Consider the following 26,575-nt stretch of genomic DNA (forward strand, 5'->3'; position numbering starts at 1 on the left):
CACGCCCACGCGGGGCTCCGAAAGGGGCGGGCCGACTCCAGGCGAAAGAACAAACAGGTGTGGCCGCCGCGGGGTCATGCACACTCGTGCTCGGCCAGTGGGACCCGGGACTCGCCACCCGCCCGGCGGGTGGGGGGGTAGGTGGGCCCCCTCCGAGGGTCGTAGAAGATCTCGGAAGGGCATGTGGGGGGCCCTGGGGTCGTCCTGAAGGGTTCTAGTGGGCGCGTGGGGGGCCCTCCGGAGATTCTAGGGGGCCCCTGGAGGGAAGGTGGGGGACTCCGGGGATTCTAGGGGATCTCTGGAGGCAAGGTGGAGAGCTCCGAGGGTCCTAGGGCCATCCCTGGAAGGGTTTTGGGGCTTCGGGGATCCCTGGTGGGTGTGGGGGGGTGCTCCGGGGATTCCAGGAGCCCCTGGAGGTAAGGTGGGAGGCTTTGGGGATCCTAGGGGATCCCTGGAGGGCGTGGGGGGCCCTGCGGCGTTCTGGGGATCCCAGCGGAAGCCGGGGAGACTAGGGGAATTTCTGAAGGGTGTGTGGGGATGAGAGGGTCCCCGGGGCGCTCTGGGGGCCGCCAGGCCGGGACGGAAACCCTCCCCGGGGCACGCGCGGTCAGGCGCTCACCCAAACAGCCCTCGGAGGAAGGAGTGAGAGGCCTTGACTCGCTTCTCGGCCTCGGCCATCAGCTGCACCGCCTCCCTCTCCTTCCCCGCGTTGTCCATGTCGCCGGCCTCGCTCCCCACCACAACCTCCTCAGCAGGCCGGACGCGCCGCCCCACCTCCTCACCCTCTCGCAGCGGCCTGGCGCAGAGGCGCGGCGCGCGACCTCTCGGGAGTTGTGGTCCAGGCGGTGCCACGGCCGTCCTCTCGCAGTGGCTGGGCGCAGAGGCGCGGCGCGCGGCCTGTTGGGAATTGTAGTCCGCGCTCGGTCCGCGGGAGCTCGCGAGACGTCCGCTCTCGTTTCCTGAAGGGAGCGCAGCCGGCTGGCAGCTGGAGCCTGGAGGCGGGTGCCTGACTCTCTCTGTAGGACCTTCAGACCAGGAGAGCGCTTGGCTTTTAAAGATGCCGGAGATGGAAAAGGGCTTCCAGGGAAGACGGCCTGAAACGGCAGCATCCCGTTGCATCAGGAGTCCCTGCCCAGCACGACCGACCGTGGCCAGGGGTTGGTCGGGGGCGCGGGATAACGGAGCGGCTGAGGACACGGCGGGTGCCCGGGTACCCGTAGGAAAGCTCGACCGCACGCGAACTCCGCGAGAGATGCAGGACGGCCACGGAAAACAGGGGCCCTAACCCTGCGAGGGTCACGCGCCCGCCGCTCAGCTCCAGGGAGGACCCAGTTTATCTGGAGAGCCAGGCAGTTAAGAAGGAAGCATTTGCCCCAAGACAAATTCAGAGTTGGTTTTCGGTCTCCATGTGAATGTCTGTCTTCTTTCTTGGTTACCGAAGACTTCCATATATAGGGTCTGTGCATAATCCTCTATTGACTGGATTCTTTTCAATGGACGCGAGCCATTGAGCTCTCTTATTCTTGACATAATGCTGGCCACAGTGTGGAGTGGATCTCTTAGGACACAGCTCTGCCTGCCAGGACGACCTCTATTCTCCTAGGAGAAGTATTCATAGACAGACGCTCTCCAGTGCCAGTGATTTCCTGGCCTGTCCCAGAGGGAGTTATTCTGTAATGCAAAGTCTAGACCATTTATATTTGGGAATACTAAAGCAGGGGTGGTGATGCAATTATGAAAGTCAGTGCCAAAGGAGAACTTGTGACAGCTTCAAACTATTAATACATACACTGTGGGCACTGGCACACAAAATACATCTAAGAAAATGAAACCTGTCTTAACAGCAAGCCAAACGGGGTCAAACTCCTAGAAAGAAAGGTCACTAAAGCATATGTCACAGAGTTCCTACAGTGCAGAAAGAAAGGTCACTAAAGCATATGTCACAGAGTTCCTACAGTGCTTCAGAGGCAGAAGGAAACCTTAGATGCTCAGGTGGAGTTTATTTATTTTCACTACATCCATTATTCTGACTTCCAAAAGCTAACTTGGAGCAGGAATGGGAAAGGAGGCAGGAAATTAGAGGCAGTACTCAATGTGGAGTAAAGAGGAAAACTGCAAAAAGTGGGCATGAGCATCTGAGAAGCAGAGCAGCCTCTGTGGATTTGGTGGCAGGACCAACCCAGAAGCTCCAAGGGCAGCATCAGCGTGTTGATTAAAGCAGTTCCCAAAGGATGTTCAAGAAATGCCAGTCTCTAACCCCCTAGCTCTCTGTGTCGGCATCTCCTGAAGCTAGAGTCTAGGAAATGTTTGTTTAAGAAACACGTAGGAAATGGACTGGTAGACATGGAGTGGTGAGGAGTGGGATGAACTGTGAGATTGGGATTGATGTATGTGCACTGCTGTGTGTAAAACAGGTACCAGGAAGCTGCTGTGTAACACAAGGAGCTCAGCTTGGGGCTCTATGATGGCCTAGATGGATGGGATGCAGCGGGTGGGAGGGAGACCCAAGAGGGAGGGGATATATGTATACATCGAGCTCATTCACTTTGCTGTAGGGCAGAAACTGACACAACATTGTAGAACAACTATATGGCTATAAAAAAAAGAAAGAACACTAGTATTCTAGAGCATCCAGTTCATGCACCGAATGTAACGTATCAGTACACCATTGTGGCATATTTGAGTTTTGTCACATTTGGCTGTTACCAAAATACTCAAGTCCACCCCAAGATGCAAGAAAGGCTTTCCCAGAAGCAGTCACATGGACCTGGCTGCTCTAGGATGTGGGGTCTCTTCCCGTCCATGCTCTGCACAGGTGACAGGATCAGGAAATGTGTGACGCTCGTTGCCCATGGATTCCATACTTGCCGCTGTGCCTACTCCCTAACATCTGTTTGTAACCAAATCAATACCAGGGTACTTTTGCAGTCATTTGTGGACGTGGGCAGAGCAGGAGACCTTGACATGCCCGATGTTCATGAGGACAAGACCATGCTGCTCTCTCGTTACAAATCAATGTCCTTCTCATCATCTATTTCGTGTCATGTTTTCCCCACTTTGTACTTTCTGTTGGTGATTTCACTATTTAAACCATCCCCCAAGCACCATGCTGAAGTGCTGTGTAGTGTCTTCAGGGGAGAAGGCTGGACTGTGCCCTCCAGAGAAAACACATGTGTTGGATGAGCTCCATTCAGGCATGAGTTGTGGGGTTGTGGGCTGTAAGTCCATGTTAACAAGTCACTGAGATGTCAAATCAAACGAAATATGTTGTGTGCAAGAAGGTTACATACTGATGGGTGACCAACACGGGAAGCAAACCTGCATTTCCCTGGGGGTTGAAAGGTGGGGTGGGGTGATGGTTCAGTCTTTGTTAATTCAGGATCTCTACTGACTTTACGGAACTACCTCTAATGGTGAGAATTGACCACTTTGGGAGGGTGTCTGGTAGACAATGAAGTCAGATCAGGGAATCTCTCTTCCCATTCCCCAAAAGAAATGGACAAAAATAAAAAATCTAGCAACTCTTCCCTAGAAGGAAAGCAGGGAAATCTCTCCATGTCAGGCCACCTTGCCCCCAGCCCCACTCACCAGCCGCCTCGTGGTGCTGTCTGCTCTGCAGTTCTGACCTACATGGACTGCATCCATGGGGCTGTGACCTCTGACTTCCTGTTGCATTTGGCCAAAAGATGCCCAGCCAGAGGTGGAGGGCAGAAGGTAAGAAACATCATGGCAGTTTTCCTTGGTCTCCTGGTCAGATGACCATCTGAGGCTCCCTTCATCCTGCAGGAAATGATAGTCCTGTGCCCTGGGCTCCTTCGCCCACAGCATTGCAGGTACCCGTATAACTAGTGTGTCCTGCAGGGACCCAGATAGACATGCTCCCCGGGTCGTTGTCTGAAGCCCGTATAACCTTGAAACCCAGAACAGAAAAGGTCAGTGTAAGAAAGGACAATTTGGAGCCAGTCTCACTTATGAACATGGATACAAAAATTCTAAACAAACATTAGTAAACACACCATGCACAAAAGAAGAAAATCTTGATAGTTATGGACATAAATATGAAATGCTAAACTTTAAGAAGTTTCAAGTGAAAATACAGGAAAATAGCTTTACGACCTTAATTTCCTAAATAGATATCAGAACTGCAAACTGTAAGAGAAAAAGTTGATACATTCACTCCATCAAGGATTTCTCTATAGCTCAAACGGGAAAGAATCTGCCTGCAATGCAGGAGACCAGGGTTTGATCCCTGGGTCGGGAAAACCCTCTGGAGAAGGGAATGGCAATCCATTCCAGTACTCTTTACTGGAGAATCCCATGGACAGAGAAGCGTGGCTGGCTACAGTCTGTTGGGTCACAAAGAGTCGGACACGACTGAGTGACTAACACACACACACACATCATTAACAGTAAAGATGTATTTTTACCAACTTAGCATAGCTCAAACAGAAAGAGGAAACCACAACCCAGAAAAGGATATTTACAGCACACCTACCCGCAAATCATTATTATTAAGGATAAAGAAATTCTACAGATCAGTGGAAGACCAACAACCAAATAGAAAACACGGGCAAAGGGCTTGAAGACCTGAAGGTTACAGCCACAAAGTCTGGATCCTCTTCAGCTTTTGCTGCTGTTTGCCTGGGGAGAATGGAGGTGTGTTCACAGAAAACCAGGCGACGGTAGCCAGTGGCCTTCGGGGCCTGGGTGCCCCTTCTTTGTTTTCAGGATGGGTCTTGACCACTATTTAAGCGACATAGCCTGCTTTGTTGGTGGTGTTCAGTCGCTAAGTCATGTCCAACTCTCTGTGACCCCGTGAACTGCAGCACACCAGGCTTCCCTGTCCTTCACTATAGCCTGCTTAGGAGCTGATAAACCAACATGCCAGGATTATGGACGCCATCTGTAGGAAGGTTGCATGAGGACAATGGCATGTGAAAAACCCACCACCCCAGGCAGAAGTCCCATGGAGGCAAAACATCTGGCTCCGTGACCTCTGACCTCCTGAGCCCCGTGGTTTCTTAGGTGTCTTAGTCTGGAAAGAGCAAATGTCCCCTGGGCCTTTCAGGGCGGTGCCTTGTCACCGCTGTCACTCTGCTGCTGGCAGAGTGGGGGACCAGCAAGCCTCTAGCCAGCATCAGCCACGTCCTTCTGCCTCAGCCCAGGGACCAGGGCAGCCGCTGCCAGCCGGCAGTGCCTTCTATAGCCTCCATTGGGAGTGTTCTGGGCAGGCATTCATTCACCCCGAGCTGCTCCTTGCTGGGCTGTCTTTGAAGGGCTTCTGGCAGCAGGACGAACCACAAATCAATTGGCTTCCTGCCTGGGTTCTATCCAGGTCAGCAGCCAGGCCAGAGCAGAACTGTTCAGAGGACAAGGAGGAGCTTGTCAAACACAAACCAAACAAGAAGATGGTGGAAAGCAGAACCTAGAGGGGGCCAACCTTTTGTTCGGAGGGGCTCATTTGTTCCCCCAAAGTGAGGAGGGGAGGCTCAGGAGTGCCGGGGTCCAGCCTCGGCAGGATCCAGGGGGTACCCTCAGGATGAATGGCGTCGGCGAGAGAGAGAGAGAGAAGACACATGAGACCAGCTTTGATAGGGCCAAATCTGCGAGGGAGAGAGAGAGACAGAGAGAGTGACCAGATGCGGCTGGGGGGGGTGGGGGGCGGTGTGCAGCAGAGTCTGGCAGAGTCTGGCAATGCTTTATGTTTTACCGTGGCTTTTATACCCTAAGTTAGTACATTTCTAAGCGGAAGATAGTTTAACATTACGTCAGCTTGTCCTTCACGAAACCAGGGTGTTTTCTGCATACTTCTTTGTTTATGAGGGTCTTGTACATTATCTTCTGGCCTTGGGGCCTATTAACATTTTATGCAGGTCAGGTAAATATAAACCTATTTTCTGTTTCTGTGGTGACTGAAAGGTAGCAGTCTCATAGGGCAACAGTACAGAGTAGAAGTATAACCTTGTTAATACAAAAATTAATCCTTCTGCAGAAGTTGTCAGTTGTGTTTATCTAAGAAGTTTACCCCAGACTGACTCTGCGACTTCGGTGAGGCAGCTTCTGCCTAGCACTCTTGGCTGACAATTAACAACCATCTCATTGTTACCACACTAGGGCTAAGTTCTTATTTCTCTAGATCTTTAACTATATTAACAATGGTTTCTATAACACAACCTTAGCACATTAAAAGCAAAAACACAGCAAGCAAAACACAGCAAGCAAATGTTAACCCAATAGCTACTTTTAGAATAATTTTTCTTATGTTTTCTAATAGGACTCCTTCACCCCTCAAAAATGCTCTATGTCTATTAGGGCTTTTATATAATCAGGTTCTTTATGCTATTTTATGATTAGGATATTATAAGCAATCATGCATATTAGTACGAAGGGCATAAATGCATTTGGCTAACAAACTACCAGCAAAGGAGTTTAAATTAAAACAGTCCTTTCACCCTGGATAATCTCATAAAATACCACCACCTGGGAAACTTATTGATTAAAGTTCTAAATTGATTGTTATTTGGGAAGAGATTGGGAAAGGCCTTCTGCCTGTGTCACAGAAATTAGGGAGTAGTATATTGAGGCAGGCATCAGAAAGACAGATATCATCTTTAAGGTGAGCACCGAGGGCAGCTTTTCAAAATCCCTGAAAACCTGATTTGCCTTCCCTGTCCTCGTGACCTTGTCATAGGTGGGATCTCGTGAGCTGGCCTTTTAGAAACCCCTGAAAACCTGGTCCGCCTTGCCTGTCAGGTTTTCTCCCTCATGACCTTGTCATGGGTAGGATCTCGTGTGCCAGCTCCCAGCACAGGAGCAATGCAGGTCGCTAGGAGAGTGTAACACCGTGACCCATGTCCCAGCCCCAGGCCAGTCATTCCAGAGGGATGGAGGGAAGGAATGGCCGGCAGCCCAGGGCCGTTCTACCTGCCTCAGCTCCTTCTTGTGCAAAGAGCCCCAGGCACTGTGCCGGCGCTTCTGTACCTTTTATGATTCAACATCCACAATCTTCCAAGCTGTTTTACTATGACACTGACTTTACATATTCAGAAGGTGAAGCTTGGCCAAGCAGCAGTGGCGAGGCCTCCCCACCTCGACGCTCGGCTCGTGCTGGGCGGTCTCCCCCTCACAGTGGCCCAGGCCCCACGGTGAGACCAGACCAACCGCGGCCCCGTGGGATGTCTGCACCCATCCTGGCCAGGCAGGAGTGCCCTCTATCTGCCTGCCTGCTCCCGAACAGCCTGTCCTGGAACCTGCCGGGCACCCTAGGGCTTTGGCTCTCACCAGCCATGTGACTCCCCCCTCCCCGGGACCCGCTCTACTTCAGGTACCAAAGTCACCCCCACTTGATGTCCAGTCAGACCATAGCACGATGAGCAGCGCTTTTGCCCAGCGTGGTCTATTCAGGCTCTGTCACTGAATGTGATCAGGCCCCTTCCTCTGACCTTGTGGACGTGCCCAGGCTTCAGATTCTCCCTTATTCCCCTGCCACGGCCATATCTTCTCTTCTGTTTTCACCCAACTGTCCCATGACCACACACAGCAATCGGGGCCTCAGGCTTTCTCTTTCTGGGGGTTTTATGAGTCTGTCTTTTTCTCCTGCTAGTTGTACCATGTTTCATGGACATGATGAGTCCCCCTTTCCCCTTATTTTATGGACATTAAGTTGTTGCTTTTCCCCGCAGCGTGTTCCACATTTCCCCCTATTATTCCATGGTCTTCACCAAGCCCTGGTTTCCCCTTCTACCATGGACAGAACCACCCCTGCTTTCCACTTACCACATAGACATGACTAAGCCCTCAACTTCTCCCTCAACTGTGGAAACAGCCCATCTTAGCCCTCTGATTTGTGGGTGGAACACTGCTGCCTGACTCGTCTTGCCCCAGGGATGTCGTCCAGTCCCTGTTCCTCACTTTCCATGGACAGGACATTGGTCCACGATCATGCCCTGTTTCATCCTTACTCTTGGAAAGAACTAGAGTGCTGCTACTTCCTCCTTTCACAGATGTGACCAAGGCTCTTGTTTTTCCCTTAGGCATAGACTTAATGAAGCCTCCTACTTCATCCCACTTCCTCCTTTTCCTCGGATGTATTCATTCTCCTTTTCCCTTTCCTGGCATTTGACCAGGGCCCCTATATGCCCCTTATTCCATGCATATAATCAGCCCACATTTCTTAAGCAGATCTATTTGGTATGTTTGTGGGTTTCCTAACACGGCCCATGGATATCACCTTCCCCTCCCCAGGTCCACAGACTGATGGCGTATCCAGGTGGCTGTACATCTAGACGACCGGGGAGGGCTGAGCTGGTCCAGGCCCAAGCACTCTCGCACATAACTCAGAATCCTTCTGTATCTGTTTCATGATCGCACTCCTGCCATCCGGGCTCAAGTGTTCTAAAGCTGCTGCCTCCCCAAGCTGGACAAATCACGAAGCCATGGGGTCTGGGAGGACACCTCGCCAGGTATAGTTAAGACTTTCACACTGGAGGGTGGCCTAGGTTCCAGGACACCTGGGGTCCAATGGGCCATGGGCGTGTGTGTTTAGAGTCATGGCAGAATGATGGGGGAGGGTGTTCTTGCCTGGCTTGAGAACAGGTTCCTCCCTTCATTGTCTCCACCCTAATCTGAGATGAGTCTTTTTCCCCGTTTTCATCTTGTAGATGAAGAATCTGAAGCTGAGGAGATGAACTAGCTCCCCTAGAACGCAGCAAAGACCCCAGCAGAACCAATTACAAACCTGGGTCTCCCTCACCATATCAAGCTGCTTCTCAATGACTAAGATCCTATGTATTTATTTTTGAACATTTTAATCTTTATTTTGAAGTCAGTTCAGACTTACAAAAAGGATCAAGTTCTCCCATCCCTGCATGCTAACATCCTCTGTTAATTCTAGGATGACAGTGGAAACCAAATAGTTAACATTTGTATTCATAAAAGAAATGTTCACACACTGAGGTAGGAGTTAGTCATTCTGGCTTATATGTGAGTTGTGTTGAATTTTATGCTAATTAAAACAGCCTGTTTGTGGCTTATCAGACATACATTGTATGTCTGCTTTAATCGCTAAAGAAAAGGCAGACTGTCCAGAATTTTATAATGCCTGAAGATAAGAGATAAATGCCTCCTTTCCTAGGAGACCAATGCTGAGACTCCTTGCTGATAAGACTCCTCTCCCAGGGACATGGCTGAACTGACTCTGTATACTTGCTGATCCAGTTTTTTGAAACCCTGCAGGCATGTATCCCTGACTGGTTTGATGTTCTTTGTTCTGATATGACATAAAACTGCTGACAGAAGTGCTCCTTCCCAGAAGTTCCTCAGAGTCATCTGAGGTGTTGTGTCTCTGGCTATACGCCTCAGTTTGTCTCAAATAAAGCCCTTTTCTATCCCCATTATAGATGGGTTATTGGTTATCGGTGTCAGCAGTTTTAATGCTATTAGTCTACAGACTTTATCCACATTTCATAATTGTCCCACTAGCGTTCTTTGTCTGGAGCAAAATGCCATTCAGAATCCCACTTCGATGAGTGTTTTAAGCACAGGGACCTCTTATGGGCTTATGGGTGCTGGTGATGGGGTTCAGGCCAAGCTATCCCCAAATATGGCACCTTGGCCCAAAGACGGTCTTAAGCCAGAGGAGTCTGAGAAAATGGCAGAAGCAGGAAGGTCACTCTGACCTCCCCCCAGTCCTTCCTTCCTGAAGCAGGAGATGAATGTCCCAAGTGAAACCATCCCCTCCCTGCACGTGAGAACAGAGGTTGTCCCGGTAACTGGAGACGAACGCAGAGCCAAGGAGACTGCGTAAACTAACCTGTTACCCTTCACCACGGGGCGCCCTGAACTCAACCCCTTCATCTTGGCTACTTCACAGTTTTACTGTGTCTACAAGTTACAAAAGCTCCCTGCTCTGGTCACTTCTCTGGGGCTTCACTTTCTTGCAGAGGCTCCCAGGTACTCATGAAAGCCCAGAAAGTTGGTAGCCTTTCTCCTGTTAATCTGGCTTCTGTCAGTTTAATTCTTAGGCCCAGACAGAAACCCAAAGAGTGGAGAGGAAATTTCCCCTCCTGCACAGGTAACACCTAACCTCCGGGGGACGGCAGGATTTAATTTCTGAACAAGGCTCACAGCTCATTGCTCCCTCACAGAAAGGCCAGGGTTACCTCACAAAGCTCTGCTGGGGTCACACCAAGATGGTAAGGGCTAGCGCTGGGGCCTGCAGGCACAGTTGGATCCAGCAGCAGAACTCTGTGGTCAGTGGATGGCAGAGAACCGGTGCCAAAAGGGAAGCACAGGAAATAGTGGATTGCTGGCTTAGACAGCTGGAACCCACTATAGGTAAGTGGAATGTATCAGGCCCTCATCCCTTGCATCCCAGTTCAAGCATCACCTTCTCTGTAACCTTCCCCCAGTCCCGCAGACAGCCTCTTTTCCATCTGATGAAAGAAAGTGAAAGGAGTTGGTCACGTCTGAGGCTTTGTGACCCCATGGACTATATAGCCTGCCAGGCTCCTCTGTCCATGGAATTCTCTAGGCAAGAATACTGGAGTGAGTAGCTATTCCCTTCTCCAGGGGCTCTTCCCGAGCCAGGGATCCAACCCACGTTGGATGCATCGCAGGCGCATTCTTTACTGTCTGAGCCACCAGAGAAGCCCCTTCTCTGTCTGATACATCACCTCTTCTTGCCTGCGGGGTCTGTCCTGGGGGCTTTCCTCCTCGTAGGGTATGAAGGGGGAGAGAGGCGTTTAGAAATCATACTTGCCTCAGTTTCTGAGGAACCCAGGGGGTGAGAAAAGTGAATGAACCTCTGCAGGCCCCTCGCAGGTCCTCCGGTCAAGTCACGGGCAAGCCCCAGAAACAAGGGGTCAAGGTCTCAGTTCTCTGTTTCACACAGGCAGCAGAACTGGAACCTGCATTGACGAGGGTAGTGGGGAGAGCAAGTGAGCGGACGTGGCTGGCACCTTCCTACCTCCAGGTAGCCCCGTGGAGAGGAGACCACAGAGATGGGAGCTGGATGCTGGGGGAAGCCTCTGCTGCTGCTGGCGGCCCTGGTGCTGGTGCTGGGTCGGCATCAACAGTGGCCTGGCTTCCAGGATTCCGAGAGCCCAAAGAACGTGAACGCCACGCTTGCCTTCTTATTGGAGAACTACAACAACAACAGCAATGACTCCTACCTATTCGGCGTGGACAGGCTGCTCCGCAGCCAGGTGCAGGTGAGACAGCGGCACAGGTGTGGCTCCCAGAGAAGGCTGGGGTGGGGGCGGCCTCCTGGGAGCGGGCCCCGCAGGGTCCTTCAGCCCCCGACCCCCCTGAATATCCCCTGAGCTTCTCAGCTGCTCTTCTCCCAGAAGAATTGCTTTCATTCAGAAATTTGCCAGAGGGACAGCAACCGAGGATGGTTTCATTGCCTTTATTATTCCTCTCTTTTGGCAAAATATAAGCGATCACATCCAGGGCTTGAAAATCTGGATCTGGAGATCGTAGCTGTGTCCTTGAGAAGCCCAGAATGATACAGAAGGCCTCTAGTCAGGTCCTTTCAGAACCTGGAGTTACCCATCCTCTCTCCTTTTGTTTAACATATAAAGTTTCTCTGAAATACATCAGTTGAAGGATAATAGAGGAAAGCAAAGCTGTTTAAAAAACACTTCTGTTGGTCCAACCTGCCCTCAAGGTTAGACGGTAAACTCTATGAGTTAGGGCGGCGACAATAATAAACCGTGGTTCGATTTGCTGGATTTGGGAAAATGACTGACTTGGAGATCAAGGCTCTGGTTAGAGAGGGGGGTGGCAGGAATGGAGACCAGGGTGGGACGGGCCCTCAGGCAGTGCTGGTGTGACCCGAAGGGCCTCACCGGGCGTGGACAGCAGCCAGTCACCTGAGTCACTTCTGCTGCGTGAAGGCAGCACACAGGCCCGAGGACATTGAGGTGACGTGGCCACGAGGTGGCAGCCACTCACCAAATTCTGCCCAAATTGGCCTTTTCTTCCCCCTCTTGGTCTCTGGGATAAAGCTGGAACTCCAGGAGGCCAGTAACAGAGTTGGTGAAAGTGAAGTGAAAGTGAAAGTCGCTCAGTCGAGTCCGACTCTTTGGAACCCCATGGACTGTCGGTCCTCTATCACTAACAGTTAACTGAAGTAATTGTTTACAAACGAACTTCTGATATCATTCAGCCAGATTAGTGGACAGAGAGAGTGTGCCCCTGAGGGGCTGGGTGACCTGGGTCCAGGCCCCTGGGCAGTCCTGGGCCTGCTGCCCATTGACTGTTTCCATCTGTACCTCACAAAGGGCAGGGAGGGGACACAGTGGCCGTCTTTGCTGAGTTCCCGGTGCCCCTTCTGGTTTTGACACCCAGCTCCTCCTAATTGTGGGGTCTTGGTCAAGCGCCATCCAGACTCTCCAGGCCTCAGCTTCCTGACCTTCAAAGTGGGCTAAATCAGAGTGAAGTAGCACCTGTGAAACCATTTGTATCATCACGATCATTCCTATTATGATTTAACAAATAAGTCTAACAATAAATAAGAAAATGCCGAAGCTTCCCTGGTGGCTCAGATGGTAAAGAATCTGCTTACATGCATAAAAATAGAATCTGCCTGCAATGCGTGAGACCTGGCTTCGATCCTTTGGTCGAGAAGATCCCCTGGAGAAGGAAATGGCAACCCACTCCAGTATTCTTGCCTGGAGAATCCTGTGGCCAGAGGAACCTGGGGGGTTACAGTCCATGGGATCGCAAAGAGTTGGACACGACTGAGTGACTGAGCATGCGGGCATGAGCATGCTAAAAGATTAGTTAACTTTGCAGCCAGCATTCTAGTTTCTTCACACGTGCAGGGTGTGCTGAGGGTCAGTGAGAAAACTCTTGGCACCAGTCCTGCTAGCTGGTTGGAGCGATCCTTAGATGAAGGGTCAGGAGCCCTGAATCCTGATGTTGGACCAGGCCCAAGTCCTGACATCCTTCCAGGGGACGCCGGGATCAGGGTGGTGGTCCTACCCCAGTCCCCTTCCCCTGCTGCTCTGTCCTGAGGTTTTCTGGGGGCTGTCCTCCCAGGAGCCACCCCACAGAGTACCCAGCCTTCTCACCGCTTTGACTACTAACTTTGAGACAAGGCAGCAGGGAGGGAAGATGAGGACAGAGGCAGAGCCCAGGAACTAGACTAGCCCATATGGCTCCGTCCACGTGTTCTGAGGACCACGGTGCAGACTTGGGTGCATGATGGGACTGCAGCCAGGTTGCCTTTCTGGTCTCAAGGATGAGAGGGAGACAGGTAAGAAGCCACCCGTGGCTGCAGCAGTAGAGCGGGTACAGAGCAAGGACTGGGCATCGCACATGCCAGGTGGTGATCAGGGGGCACTGGGCATCCTCCAGCAGGTAGGGAGGAGGCTGAGCCCCAGGAACAGACCAGGGTGGAGGCTCCTGAAGCTCCTCTCCTGTCCCAGCTCCTCTCGGAGAGTGTCAGCCACGCTGGGAGTCAAAGCTAACAGCCTTTGCTTCTTGGTAGCTGACGACGGGCGTGGAGTACCTGATTACCGTGAAGCTTAGCCGGACCAAGTGCAAGAGGAATAGCACGAAAAAGCGCTCGTGCCCCATTCAGACCAAGAAGAATCTGAAGAAGGTGTGTGCTGACAACCAGCTTCCGAGGGGCTCCAGTCTAGGGGACAGTAAAAATTGCACAAGGAAACGTGGATAGGTGTCAGGGGCCCTGTGGCTGGGGCGGAGCCAGGACGCGGCCACGGGGCTGCCTGACTCCACGGGCAGCACCCGGGGTGGGGAGGGGAAAAGGGAAGTGCTGTAACTGGGCATCTCTGTGCCCCTGGCTGGCACTGCCCCAGCCCCAGGTCTCTGGGCTGCCGGACCCCTTGCCCATCTGGTCCACACCTGGACCTCAGGTGGAAGTGGCTTTACTTTCCTTGGGGACCTTGTTCTGTCTTGGTCCGCATCCCTGGGACCCTCTGGATTGTCCAGTCACCTCCTTGTCTCCCAACCTCTGCCCTCCTCCTGGTCCCTTCTGCAAGGTGGCAGGCCTGAGAGCCTCTCTCTGTGTGCCCGGGAGGGAAGTACAGGTGGACCGGGTGGGGGAGCCCAGGATGACATTCCTATGCTGACTCGGACACCCCCTTCACCCCCATCATGTGCCAGTGAGCAGAACCCACCTTGCCCATGTGGTCAGGCCTCAGCGCAGGGTCCAGATTCCCCAAGCAGGGGCAGGGGGCAGGGGCAGACACTTCTTGTCGTCTTCAAGAACCATTTCCCTGAAAGCTGACTGTTTTCTTTCTTCTCCCACAGAGTTTCATTTGCGACTTTTTGGTGTACACTCTACCCTGGATGAACCATTACCAGCTCTGGAATAACTCATGCCTGGATGAGTAGATGCCTGTGTGTAAAGATCCTTGATGGAACCTGGGGCCGCTGTGCTTTGTACTTTGTGCTGTAGAATCCGCCAGGCCCTCATCCCTCATCGAGATCTTGTCCGCACTCACACACACACGTGCACATTCACGGCCACCCAAAACTCTCCCATGTGCACTCACACTCATGCACGGAGTTGATGGTCTTTAGGCAGCTGATGCCATTTGAGCAGAAGGCGGTTAATTCTTTGGGGGAATCTCATAACTTAGTTCCCACCCTCAGTCACATCTCTGAGGCTTTTCTTGGTTCAGATACCTCCTGACTCTGGCCTGAGCTTGGAGAGCCCAGTTTCTGCCCCATGTATGGATAACTCTATGACTGACACCGGTCTCTGTGAGTATGTCAGGGGTCCCAGTTCCCACCTCCAGGCTCAGGAATTCACTGGGAGGACTCTCAGGGTGCTCAGGGATGTAATTATTACAGTGATGCATACAGGACAAAATCAAAACAGGGAAGAGACTCTGGGGGAGATGTCACAGACATCAGGCACAGGATTCCAGCATCCCCTCTCGGGGCCACCTATTGGGACACCCCTCATTCCTTTAGGAATTCGATGGAATGTGTGCCAGGGAATCTCCCTGGGGACTTAGTGCTGCTCACATGGGCAGCCTCTGCCCAGCATGTACCGAAATTGCAGATTTGCAGAAAGAAAACAAGTGCTCAGCATAAACCCCATTGTTTGTATAAACATTGTAGACATAGTGAGGCCCTCTTATCACTGAGGGAAAGTTTTATGTCAGCATCGGAATGGTTTATCATCCAAGTTCCCAGGTTACAGCCAAGGCCAGCTTTGCCAGCAGGCCTTTCCAAGGACCCCATCTTGGGCTGGCCTTGGGAGCTTTTCTTGAAAGAGGGTTCTGGAGCCTCTCTCGGGCTCACGGCTGGGGGAGTGAGACCCATGGTGTCTTCCCTCATGTGACTCACAGTCGAGCAGAAAAGGTGCGCCCTCAACCACCAGTGGATCGTCTGTGGGCTGAGCGCTGCCCCCCGACCAGCTGGCCTCCTCCCTGGGGACCGGTCTCACCAGCACAGTCATAATGGCAACTGGATAGAGTATTCTCAAAGGGGGAGAGTAAACACACAAGCAAGAACCTCACATTTGCCGGAAGGTCCTGAGGCAGAAGAGAGAATGGAGGTAAAAGGTTAAAGGTGGTGAAATTGTTGTGCAAAAAAGAGGGATGTCCAGTTTTGCAAATCTGATGTCCCAGGGGGCTGCCTGGGGACCTGTCACTGCCTGCTACCCTCGCTCCCTCATTGATCAGAGTGAGAGTCCTTTGAAATGGCATCTTATCACCCTGCCACAGGCCAAGAGCCTCCAGGAAACCTGTGTCCAGATCCCAACATCCCAGCCGAGTTCGGCCTAGTGGCTGACTTCTACAAATGGAATGTAAATGGAGATAAACTGTCTACACGTCTCTCAAACCGGTAGAATATTGATACGAGTAGACCAAATTATATATACGTAAAGTAATATCTAGAGTGACCACTAAAAAGTGTATGTAGAGACACATAGCAAAAACAGTATAAAAATATATGAAAAAAACCAGAAACAGTATAGATACATACAAGTGGAATTCTTTTAAAAAATGTTCACGAAACTCACAGGAAAAATAAAACAGAAATAAAAAGCAGAGAGAATAGAGAGCAAATAGCAAAATAGACATAATCACTGACATATTAATAATTATATGCATGGTACATACAAGTCACATGTAAATTGTCTCAATGAGCCAATCGAAAGACAGAGATTGATAGAGTGGATTTAGAAAATGATCCAACTGTGGGCTGTCTACAAGAAACTTTCCTTAAACATAATGATATAGGTAGGTTGAAAATAAAAGGGTGAAAAAAGTTTTATTATGCAAGCATTCATTGAAAGCAGGAGAGCCTACATTAGTATCAGATGAAGTTGACCTCAGAGCAAAGATTGTCACCAGAGATGATTTTGCTGTTTAGTCTCTAAGTTGTGTCTGACTCTTTTTCACCCCTGTGGTCTGTAGCCCACCAGGCTCCTCTGCCCATGGGATCTCTCAGGCAAGAATACTGGAGTGGGTTGCCATTTCCTCCTCCAGGGGATCTTCTCGACCGAGGGATCGAACCCGCGTCTCCTGTGTCTTCTGCATTGGCGGGGGAAATCTTTACCACAGGGCCACCAGAGAAGCCTATCACCAGAGACAGAGAGGAACATTATAATACATCCACTCTGGAAAAGCTTGGCTGTTTCTTTTTTTTTTTTAATCTTAAAATATGCTTCACCACATAACTCAGCAATTGCGCTCCTGGACATTTAACTTAGAGAAATGAAATTTAGTTCCACACATAAATCTTACATCAATGGTCCCTAACCTCCAGGATCTAATGCCTGATGATCTGAGGTGGAGCTGATGTAATAAAATAATAATAAAGTGCACAATAACTGTAATGCCCTTGAATCATCCTGAAACATCCCCTACCCCTCCTCAGCCCATGGAAAAGTTGTTTTCCATGAAACTGGTCCCTGAAGTCAAAAAGGTTGGGGACCACTGCCTTACATGATTCCTCATAAAAGCTTCTTTTGTAATAGCCCAAAACTTGAACAACTAACACAGCTGCAACAAGCAAATAGTTAACTCTGGTACTGAGTACACCATGGAATGCCGCTCAGGAGTTTAAAGGCACTTACTGCTAATGCATGAAATGACTTGGATGGATCCCAAGGACATTGATACCAGTTCCCAAAGAGCCCTGTATGATTCCATTTACACAATATGTTTTAATTGGTGCAGTGATAGAGATGGAGAAGAAGCTAGTGATTTCTGGAAGTATGAGAGGGTGAAGAAAGGGTGCGACTGCCGTGGAGTTCGGGCAGGTCTTTGTGGAGGTGGCCACACAAATCTACGTATATGATGAAAGGACACACACACACTGTATGGTGTCAATTTCCTGCCTGTGATATTTTTCTATAATTACAAAAGATGTAACCGTGGTGGGGGGCGGGGAACTAAATGAAGGGTAAAGGGACCATTCTGTTTTCTCTGTAGCTTCCTCTGAATCTACAGTGATTTCAAAATAAGAAATTTCAAAAACCCACTGGGCTGGGAAGTCCAAGGTCAATGAGCACACATGTCTTGCCTTTCCTTTATTCTCCAACCCACCCCCACCCCAGCCCCCAGCTCCAGACAAAGTAGTCAAAATGCCAGAAGAGAGTTGACAGCCGATTAATGTTAGATTACACTGCTACTGCCAGTGTTCTTACAAATCACTAATGTTTGAATATTGGCTTTGTGTTAGGCATTGTGTTGAGCAACTTAGATGCATTTATCATCATTAATCTTTACAACAATTCTGAGAAATAGGTACTGCCATTCTTGTGTAAGGATATGGAGACTGTAGGTTAGCATTTTCTCAGACGGTTGGTAGAGGGGACTTTCACCTGGGCACCACCTGAAATGGAGTCCTGAGGACTCCAGAACTTTCACTGGGAGAGTGGAAGTTGAAAAAAAAAGAATTGTTCTTTCAAAGCTGCAGCCTTCTCTAGCTGTTGGGGATGGGGCGGCTGCTGTCAGCTTACCGATCACCCATGCCATGTCCCCTCAGTATCTGCCCATGTCTTCTCACTTCTCATCCTTCTGTGCACACTGGCTCCAAATGCCAACACCTGTTCCCATCACTTCTGGCTGCTTTCTCTGCCCTCGAGCCACCAGGAGCCAGAGGTTCCAGGGAATTAATGCCTGGCAGTCTGAATCTGTAGATAAACGCCCCCGCTGCCTTTCTCTCTGCCAGCCGATGGCTGCTGTGTGGGCCTGTGAGTCTCCCACAGAGTCCCTAGAATTCCCCGGAGACATTAAACCCCAAGGCTTTTGCTCCCCTCTTGGGGAGGCTCATCCTTCCCCTGCCTTGTGTGAACCACAGCGGATGTGACTCAGTGAACCACAGGTGCCATCTTGAGACCACACGGGGGAAGTCGAGTGGGGAGCTGAGCCTGGTGACATTACTTGACATCCTGAATCAAACTGGTGGGTGGGGGTGCTTATTTCTCACTGCTAACGTGACATCCGTGAAAGGGCACCCCCTTTAATGCAGCATTCCTGGTTTCTCTCCACCCTCAAACACTGCCTTCCCGGAGGAATTCATCTGATGGGTTTGTTGGGAAGAATAAATGGGGCATGACAGCCCACATCCTCCTCCTCCCACAGGAAGGAAAACAAGAAACCAAACATCATTGTGGTTAGTTTGCCAATTGTGGGAGAGAAATCCTTCCAAGAAGAGACCTTCTCTGGTCCAGTGCTGCTGATGCTGGGGTATGAGTCTAATTCTGAAGTCTGGTATCAGAAAGTGCTCGTGCCTGCAAAAATAAGGCACGTTCCCTCCTCTTTTCAATTACTTGCATTGTTTGTCCTTGTTTCTTCTTGTTTCACACTTTAGACGAGAAAGACTGGGCATCTCAGAGATGTCATCACAGGCATTCTTGCCAGTATCTTTTAGCTGTTCAGTTAAGTAATTAGAGCATCTTCCTTTGTTCTGCTCCCTTTTCTCAACTTATTTTAAAGTCTAAACAATCCTACTTGATATAAAGATGAGGTTGAAGTTCTGCTATCATGAAGGTGTATAGGCTATAAGGACAAGAATTATACATGTCATCTCACTTAGACCCCAACCTTCCCTAGCCCAGAAGAACTCCAGATCATTTTATTGTAAGTTAAAGAATCTGGGGGGAAAAGAGTGGAATCATAAGCATCAGAGCATGAAGAACACAGGTTGACCGACATTTATTTTCTCCACTGAGAGTTCCTGTTGGGTGCAGGGCTCCTTGATGCACAGTATCTGTGGGCTGCACTCCGAGACACCTAGACATCTGTGCAGTTTTGGGCCAGAACTTTATACTTTTCAAACCAGGGAATAACAAATACTGAGAAGTAGCAATCGATTTTCTAAAATAAACACAAAACAAAATGTAGAAAAGATCAACACACAAGGTAAACATTTTAAAGGGGAAAGAAGAAGGTGTTAGACATGTGGAAGGGGAAACGACAGCCCCCCAACCCACCTCCAGGCAACTTGTGGGTCCATCTTTATTTCGATTTTAAGGATTTGATAGTGTCCCTGCTGAAACCACCCCCACAAAACCGCCTCCTGCTCGTGGTTGGAATCGGAGACTGGAGATAAAGTGTCTCTCCGCCCACATAACTGTGGGAATGACTGACTTTTTCTTCCTCTTCTTTTCTACTCATGCACTGTTCATGTCACACTTGCCCTCACTTGGTTCCCTCCCTCTCTCCCTCCACCTGCTATCCTACCTCACCCCTTCACGCTTTGCTTCACCTCCCTCCCATGCAACCCATCCCCTCTCCTTCCCTCCTCCTGTCCTTCCTTCCTTCATCTGTCCATCCACCTGTCATCACACCTTCACCTTCCCCTTCCTGGTTCTCTCCCAAGATCCCATTTCTTTTCCAACAACGAAAGCTCAATCAACAGATTTTGTACATTATTATCATTTCATAGTGTGATTTTGCTTTCCTGCTCTTGCTTGGAAATCCCAGGGTGAGGACACGGTAGGGTGGGAGGCTTAAACATTGACATTTCTCCTAAGATAGAATTCAGAATACTGACTCCACAATTCAATCTCTCACAGTGACAAGACTAAGTTTACTGTAATCATCAATTACTCTTTTCATAGACTTCATGATCTTCTTCACCAACAAGTCTAACTTGCTAAATTTTGAAGACTTTTCCATGGGAGGAGAAGCCTGTGGATGGATGTGTTTGTGTCCAGAACATGCAGGCCACTAGAACTAGGGTGAACAGAAATCTAGGAACCAAACTAGGACATGTTGTAAGCAAATGGGGATGGTATTAACAATGACACTAGGAAGTCAGACACCAACCAGGACTGTCCAAGGCAAGATCACTACGTGATCACCCTCATGTAGTCCCTTTGGGTAAAGAACTGTAGCTTGCAGGCCTGTAGGACTTGAGGTCTTCAAGGCCCCTGAGCACATTGGCCCTTCTGACGTGTGTGTGTGTAGTGTGTGATGGTCCACCTCCTGAGTGATGATGGCCCAGCTGACCTTCCCAGTATGAGAAAACTGGGTGGGGATGAAGCCATTTTTGGGGAGGTGGCTCCTTCACCAGGTCACGTGCCTGCAGGCTTCTCCCCTCCCTGACCCACTCCCCCTCTGGTTGAACTATTTCTGACCCATTTTCCTATCGCTTCCTCTTGTTAGCCTCAACACTGCTGGTGAAAGGAACAGAGCCTACAGCCTAGTGACTGTGTGTTCACAACAGGCTGATGTTCAGATATTCAGTGGGTACACCAGCAAAGTCCCCCAGCTGCTAAAATATTATTATAACCAGCTACTTGCCTGGGGCCAGAGTGCTCCACCCCAACCCTACAGTTCAGCCACTTCTGCTCCCCTATCTGGGCCCCCTGCCTCCCCATCATTCTTCCAACAACTGAGGAGCAGAGTCCCGGGAAGTGAGCCCTTTCTTGGTGATGTGCCCAGTACCTTGTAGAGCTTCCCTTCCTGGAAGGAGCAGTTGGTCAGCTCCGACTTGAGGCAGGTAGTCCGCCGCATCTCCAGGTTGACCTGATACTCTAGGTGGTCGGTCGTCTGTGGGCGGCAAGGACGATGGATAAAGGACCCTTCTCCCATCTCTGTCGCCTCTGGGGGTGGGAGCTCCTCATGGGGCATCCCAGGTTGAAGGCCCTCCTTGGACAGACCTATGGGTTCCCCTCTCTCCTTCCTGGTTGCCACCCCTGGCCCCTCTGCCATTTGAGCAGAATTCCCCAGAAGCCACTCCGTGGGCAAAGTCACACTTGGTGATCCATGTGTTGCTGATGCATAGGGCAGAGAGCAGCAGGCTAGACTCTGAGGGCCAGCCCGTCTCAGCTGTGGGTGCTGGGTGCTGCTGCCCTGCATGGAGACAGCCCCTGACGTGCACACACACGGTCTCCCGGTGACCAGGAGTCCCCTTCCCGCAGCTCAGGCCCTTGAACCAGGATGTGCAGCCCTTGTCTTGGATATCATTTAAGTGACTGCACTTCATCCACTCCCGGAGATTTCTGCTTCTCCTGAAACACCCACTTTGGACTAAACGAGACTGAGTTCACTTGCATGGCTGCCCTGAGCCAACAGATCCCCAGAGAGGGGCACGAGGGGAGGGGGGGCACTGACCCTCTTCACGGCCTTCAGGACACGCACGATCCTGAAGTTGTACAGGTCCTCATTCTTCTTGTTGAAGTCCTTGGTCAAAAAGTCCATGGTGGTGACCACCACAGGGTCTGACACAGGCACCTCGTAGACGAGTATGAAGCTCTTCCGCTTTAATTGATAGCTGAGGGCCACCAGAGCACCCACAACAGCCAGCAGCAGCCGGGGCCCCTGCCGGGGTCTGACCATCGTGGCTCGCCCTCCCTGGGGCCGCTCTGCCCAGTGGATTCAAGGCAGCCGGGCACCACCCACACCCACAGCCGTTCTCCTCCTCTTGATCTTACAGGTGAGAGCCCGCTGGGAGAGCTGGGCAGACTCGTGTCCTCCTCCCAGGCCTCCTCGTCTCAAATACACACACCCACCAAACCCCCTGTCTCTCTGGGGTGGTGCTATCTGGGCAGGCTAGACCCTCCTGCTAGCCTAGTGTCTCTGAGTGGGAGCTAGCCTGGGGTTTCCGTCCACTGAGTTCAGCCCAGCCAGGCCGTGGGAGGCCTGGAGGGGCAGGAAGCGATGGGGACACGGGAGCACTGGGTCCCAGGGCAGTGGAACGAGGTGGAGCCCCGAACATCATGTTCTGTCTCTGTGATCATCCTCAGATTTTCCCCCGGTGGGTCCCCTCTCCACTTCCCGGGCTGGCCAGGATGCAAGCTTGTCCACGAGCCCAAACCTTGGCATCTTCCTCCTGCTATTTCTTTGCTGTGAGAGGTGTCTGGGACTCCCCGGAAAAGCTGAGGTTCCCCAGAAAATGGAGGGTGTGCCCCGTAAGGAAACTTGCAGGTGTGGCCTCAACGCAGTTCTGTGTTCATGTCCTGCTGTCCCTGTGGATGGGCCAGCGGTGTTGCCCGTCCCTGCAACCCTCTGGGGCACTCGGACAGTACACACATAGCCTCCAACCGGTACCACCATCTAGGCAGGGTCTTCAGATGCCCAGAGCTTAGAAGGCATTTGGAGATGCGGTTCTCCAAATCAGAGGCCTGCCTGTGGGAGGGAGACATGTCGTTTTTCTCTGGCGGCCCTCAATCTGCCCTGCCTCCTGTCTCATCAGACGTCCTGGACTTTCCTGGTCTGGAGGAGGAGAGTAAGGGGAGAGACGAAGAAGCCCCCGCTGCAGGGCTCCAGCCCCAGCAGGTCCCTTCAGGCTCTCCCCCAGCCTCCTTGGCAGCGACCTCTCCTCTCTGGGCAGCTGGTTACCTCCCAGGGGCTGTGGTGACAAGCTACCACGAACAATGGCTTAAGACGACACACATTTATTATCTCATAGCTCTGAATATCAGAGGCATGGGCGGGGCCGCTGTCCTTCCAGAGGCTCCTGTACCACTCACGTGGAACCCCTTCCTCCATCCTCCCAAACCAACTTTCCCCATAGGAGATAAGTAAGACAGAGTCTCATAATACAATTTTCATATGCCCAGAATGCAATCCAAGGTTACTCAGCCCATGAAGAACTCAGAAAATTTCTCCCTGTTGAAGAATTCCCTTAGCCCTTCTTCCAGAGCAAGTCTGCTGGCAATGAGATATCATAAACCTGTCCTCAGCTGATAACATCTTCATATCATGATTATTCCTAACATATATTTCCCCTGACTATGGGATTCTGGTTTGACAGTTCTTATCTCTCAGAATTCAAAGTCTTATTCCACTTTCTTCTAGCTTCTCTGTTCCTGGTGAGAAATTTGCAGTTGTTCCAATCTTTGTTCTTCTGTAAATTGTGCCTTTTGTCTAAAGGCTCTCAGGTTTTTTTTTCCTTTGTCTTTAGTTTTTTAGCAGTACCTTGATGTGGATTTCTTAGAATTTACTTGTTTTGGGGTTCAGTGAGTTTCATAAACCTGTGTCTTTGACAAATTTGGGAAAGTCTCAGCCATTATCTCTTCTTTTTCTTCCTTTGTCTCCCCCTTCTTCTTCTTTTTCTGTAACACTTTCTCATTTCCCTCTGGAAGTCCAATGACAGGAAAGACTTTTTGAAATTGTCCCATAGACTGCTGAAGTTCTATTCATTCTTGTAAACATTTTCTTCCTCTTTAGTGTTTGTAATGGATAATTTCTATTGATCTGTCCTCAACTTCATAAGCCTCTTTTGCCGACATCTTCAGTCTGCTCTTGAGTTCACTAATGAGATTTTTATTTTGGTTATTTAATTTTCCAGGATATCAGTAAATTACCATTTGGTTTTTAAGGCTATCTTCTATTTCTTACTAATAGTTCCTACTTTTCCAATCTTTGAAAAGTGCCTACTCCCACTTGGAACTTTCATTTTTTTCTTTTGGCCACACAGCATGTGGGATCTTAGTTTCCCAACCAGGGATCGAACCTGGGCCCCCTGCATTGGAAGCATGGAGTTTTAACCATTGGACTGCCAGGGAAGTCCCTGGAATTTTTGGATAATACCTTCTTTAAAGTCTGTCAGATATTTCCAATACCTGAGTTATCTCAGCACTGGCATCTGTTGATTGTTTCCCCACCCCCCCAGGAAAGCTGAAATTTTCTTGGTTCTCTGTATACTGAGTAATCTTGGGTCATATCCTGGATGTTCTGAAAATTGTATTATGAGAGTCTGTATCTCATTTGCGCTCTCTGGGGAATGTCGGTATTTTTGTTTCAGTGGGTGATTCACCCAGCTGCATTCAGGGCGCAAATTCTGACCAGTGTTCTGTGGGTTGTGGTTTCAGGGTCATGTCAGCTTTGTGTCAGTCCTGCAGGGCTGTGAGTCTGTGCATGTGTGTTTTGCAGGAGCCAGGCTGGCTGGGTGGTGGTCTGCCCCTTCCTTCCGTTCACATCTTCCTTGTGCCATTAGGGTTAGAACCACGCTCGTGCCACTCAGGTTCACTTTCTTGAGCTCCCATGATCCATCCGGTCCTTTCTGGTTCCCTGGATGTTCCCTTTCTTGCTCGGCTTTGCAGACCCATATCTACACTTAATGCTGGGGCCACAAAGCGGGAGGACAGAGACAGGAAAAAGCAGTGGAGGTTTGTCTCACCACCTTAGACCCACAGCACCTCTGATAGGAGGGGGACGCTCCACTCCCTCAGTATTTATGTGGCTGAAGTTCAGCCGTCCCTGCTCTGCTGTCCATCCTGCTGCTATAGACCATCTGGGAGCTGGAACAGAAGAGATCTGAGGAGGGAAGAGAAAGGATTTCTGCCCCAACCCTCCCACTCCCCAGACCCCTGACTTTCAAGCTTCCCGTCTTGCTCCTGGAGGCCTTCTCCCAGAGGTGTCAGTTCAGACCCGGCTACATACACAAGGATGGGCACCCCTGCCTGGCTCCCGGCAGCTATGGGGGAGTGGGAGGTGTGTGCTGGAGGCCCTCCCCAGAACCCTCCCAGAAAGCCCCCATCCTCCCCACTTTCCCCTCGCAGGGGCTGGAACCAGGGCACGAGGCCAGGCCAGTGCAGCCATCCTGCCCCAAGGCAGCGCAGGGTGAGGGACAGGGCCCGCCCCACCAGGGGACAGAACAGCAGAGGGGCTCGACCTGCTCCCCAGGCCTCCCACCATGGGTCCCTGTGCTGGCCTGTGCTTCCCCGGCCACAGGCACGTGTGCCCATCGGTGGGACAGGCTGAAGCAGTGGGGAGTGGGAGCAATTTCCACACAGGATAGATGGGAGCTGGGGACTTGATGCCCTGCTCAGGGGACCCGTCACCCCAAGGCACAAGCTCCACACTGTCTTCCAGGCACCCCAGTGGAATGGAGCCCTCTTGGCCAGTATCACCGGCTCACCAGCGTACCTGGACTGCCTGCCCTTCCCCACAGTGCTGCATGCCCTGGACACCACCAGCATTGTGGGTTCCCCTCTGACGGCCTGGGCACTTCGGTCAGAAATGCCTACATGGAGCTCTGCCCGCCTCTCCAGGCAGTGGTGCTGGGCTGCATTTAAGGCATCTCCAGCCGTGACAATGTGCGATTCCGTGTCACAATCGCCAAACCTTGTTCCTATTGCCAGATGGGGAGCGCTGGCCCAGGACTTCCAAGGCACACCCCACCCTCCCCAGTGCAGTTGGGGTCCCCTGGTGCTGCGCCGAGCCCCCCTGCTGGGCTTACCTCCCCTCTTCTGACCCGACTCCACGTGCTGAGGCAACTGCTGTGCCCCAGTCCTGCTGTGTTTTCAAAACTAGTTTTCATCTCAAAGAATCTCCAACTTAAAGGGGAATGCTGTAATTACAATGCAAAGAAGTGTTTCCCCTGAGACGTTGGAGAGGAGGTTGCCAACGTGATGCCCATCACCCTCAGTGTGTGCGTGAGCGACGCCCGTACACAGGTGGGTCCTCCTCTCCAACCACAGTGCAACCAAGGAGTCCGGGATAGAACGCAGAGGCATCCCCTGTTGGTCCTCAGACCCATCAGGAGTCGGGGACATGCACACACCCCGCTTCAGCCAGTAAGTGGGCACCAGGATGTGGAAGTACCTGTCCTGCCAGAAGCTCCTGGAGAAAGGGGCATCTTCATCTCCTTCCATCAGGGCCACTCCTCAGACTCTCACTGACCTCATGACCATGACCTTTTTGCAGGGTCACTGTTTTGTAGAGCTTCCTTCAATTTGTATTTGCCTACGTGTACAGCAGCCTGGCTGCATGGCACGTGTCCTTCTGGGGGCAGAGGGCAGTCTGGGCATCTCTCCTGCCTGTGCTCCCCACCCCCGACATGGCCCAACCCGCCTCCCCCCACCCCGACCCTGACCCGCTGCTCTGAAAAATAGCAGCTCTGTTCTCCCAGTGGGTGCCAGGCCAGCCATCCTGGTCCCTCTCAACTTCTGAAATAGCAACAGTCAGACCTGCTAACGGCTAAGGAGTAGTCATGTTCTGTAGTTGCCTGTTTAGTTATGGGTCTGTCATCCCAGGGTCAAGGTCAGAGGTGTGGGGTGAAGCAGAGGCCTGCTGACCTTGGCCTGCTCCTTGGGCTTTCATATGGCCTTCGCCAGCATCTGTCTTCTCCAGTCCCCAGGTTCCCTTCCATCAAGGTTCCCTATGATGCCCACAGTGGTATTTTG

The 26,575-nt window shown here is 51.1% G+C and overlaps 3 protein-coding genes across 4 annotated transcripts in view; 1 reads left to right on the forward strand and 2 right to left on the reverse strand.

Moving 5' to 3' along the window:
• NAPB (NSF attachment protein beta) overlaps window positions 1-774 on the reverse strand; it is a 36,294-nt gene extending 35,520 nt beyond the window's left edge. Inside the window, exon 1 of one of the 2 annotated variants that reach the window (XM_061126488.1) lies at window positions 620-774. In XM_061126488.1, coding sequence (XP_060982471.1) covers window positions 620-717 — 98 coding nt within the window. In that variant the 5' untranslated portion in view covers window positions 718-774. The remainder of the gene's footprint in view (window positions 1-619) is intronic. The other variant, XM_061126489.1, reaches the window with a different exon arrangement.
• Window positions 775-11,000: 10,226 nt separating this feature from the next.
• Window positions 11,001-14,364, forward strand: CSTL1 (cystatin like 1). The gene is made up of 3 exons (XM_061125659.1): window positions 11,001-11,210; window positions 13,496-13,609; window positions 14,281-14,364. Exons 1-3 carry the CDS (start codon window positions 11,001-11,003, stop codon window positions 14,362-14,364), a joined length of 408 nt encoding a protein of 135 aa, XP_060981642.1.
• Window positions 14,365-19,229: 4,865 nt separating this feature from the next.
• On the reverse strand, window positions 19,230-21,782 carry CST11 (cystatin 11). The gene is made up of 3 exons (XM_061125660.1): window positions 21,558-21,782; window positions 20,889-20,993; window positions 19,230-19,313 (listed from the first exon to the last, which is right to left on the reverse strand). The coding sequence occupies exons 1-3, from the start codon at window positions 21,780-21,782 to the stop codon at window positions 19,230-19,232; spliced, it is 414 nt and encodes a 137-aa protein (XP_060981643.1).
• Window positions 21,783-26,575: the final 4,793 nt, after the last annotated feature.

Source organism: Dama dama, chromosome 23 (assembly GCF_033118175.1).
Source record: "Dama dama isolate Ldn47 chromosome 23, ASM3311817v1, whole genome shotgun sequence".
Lineage (NCBI taxonomy): Eukaryota > Metazoa > Chordata > Mammalia > Artiodactyla > Cervidae > Dama > Dama dama.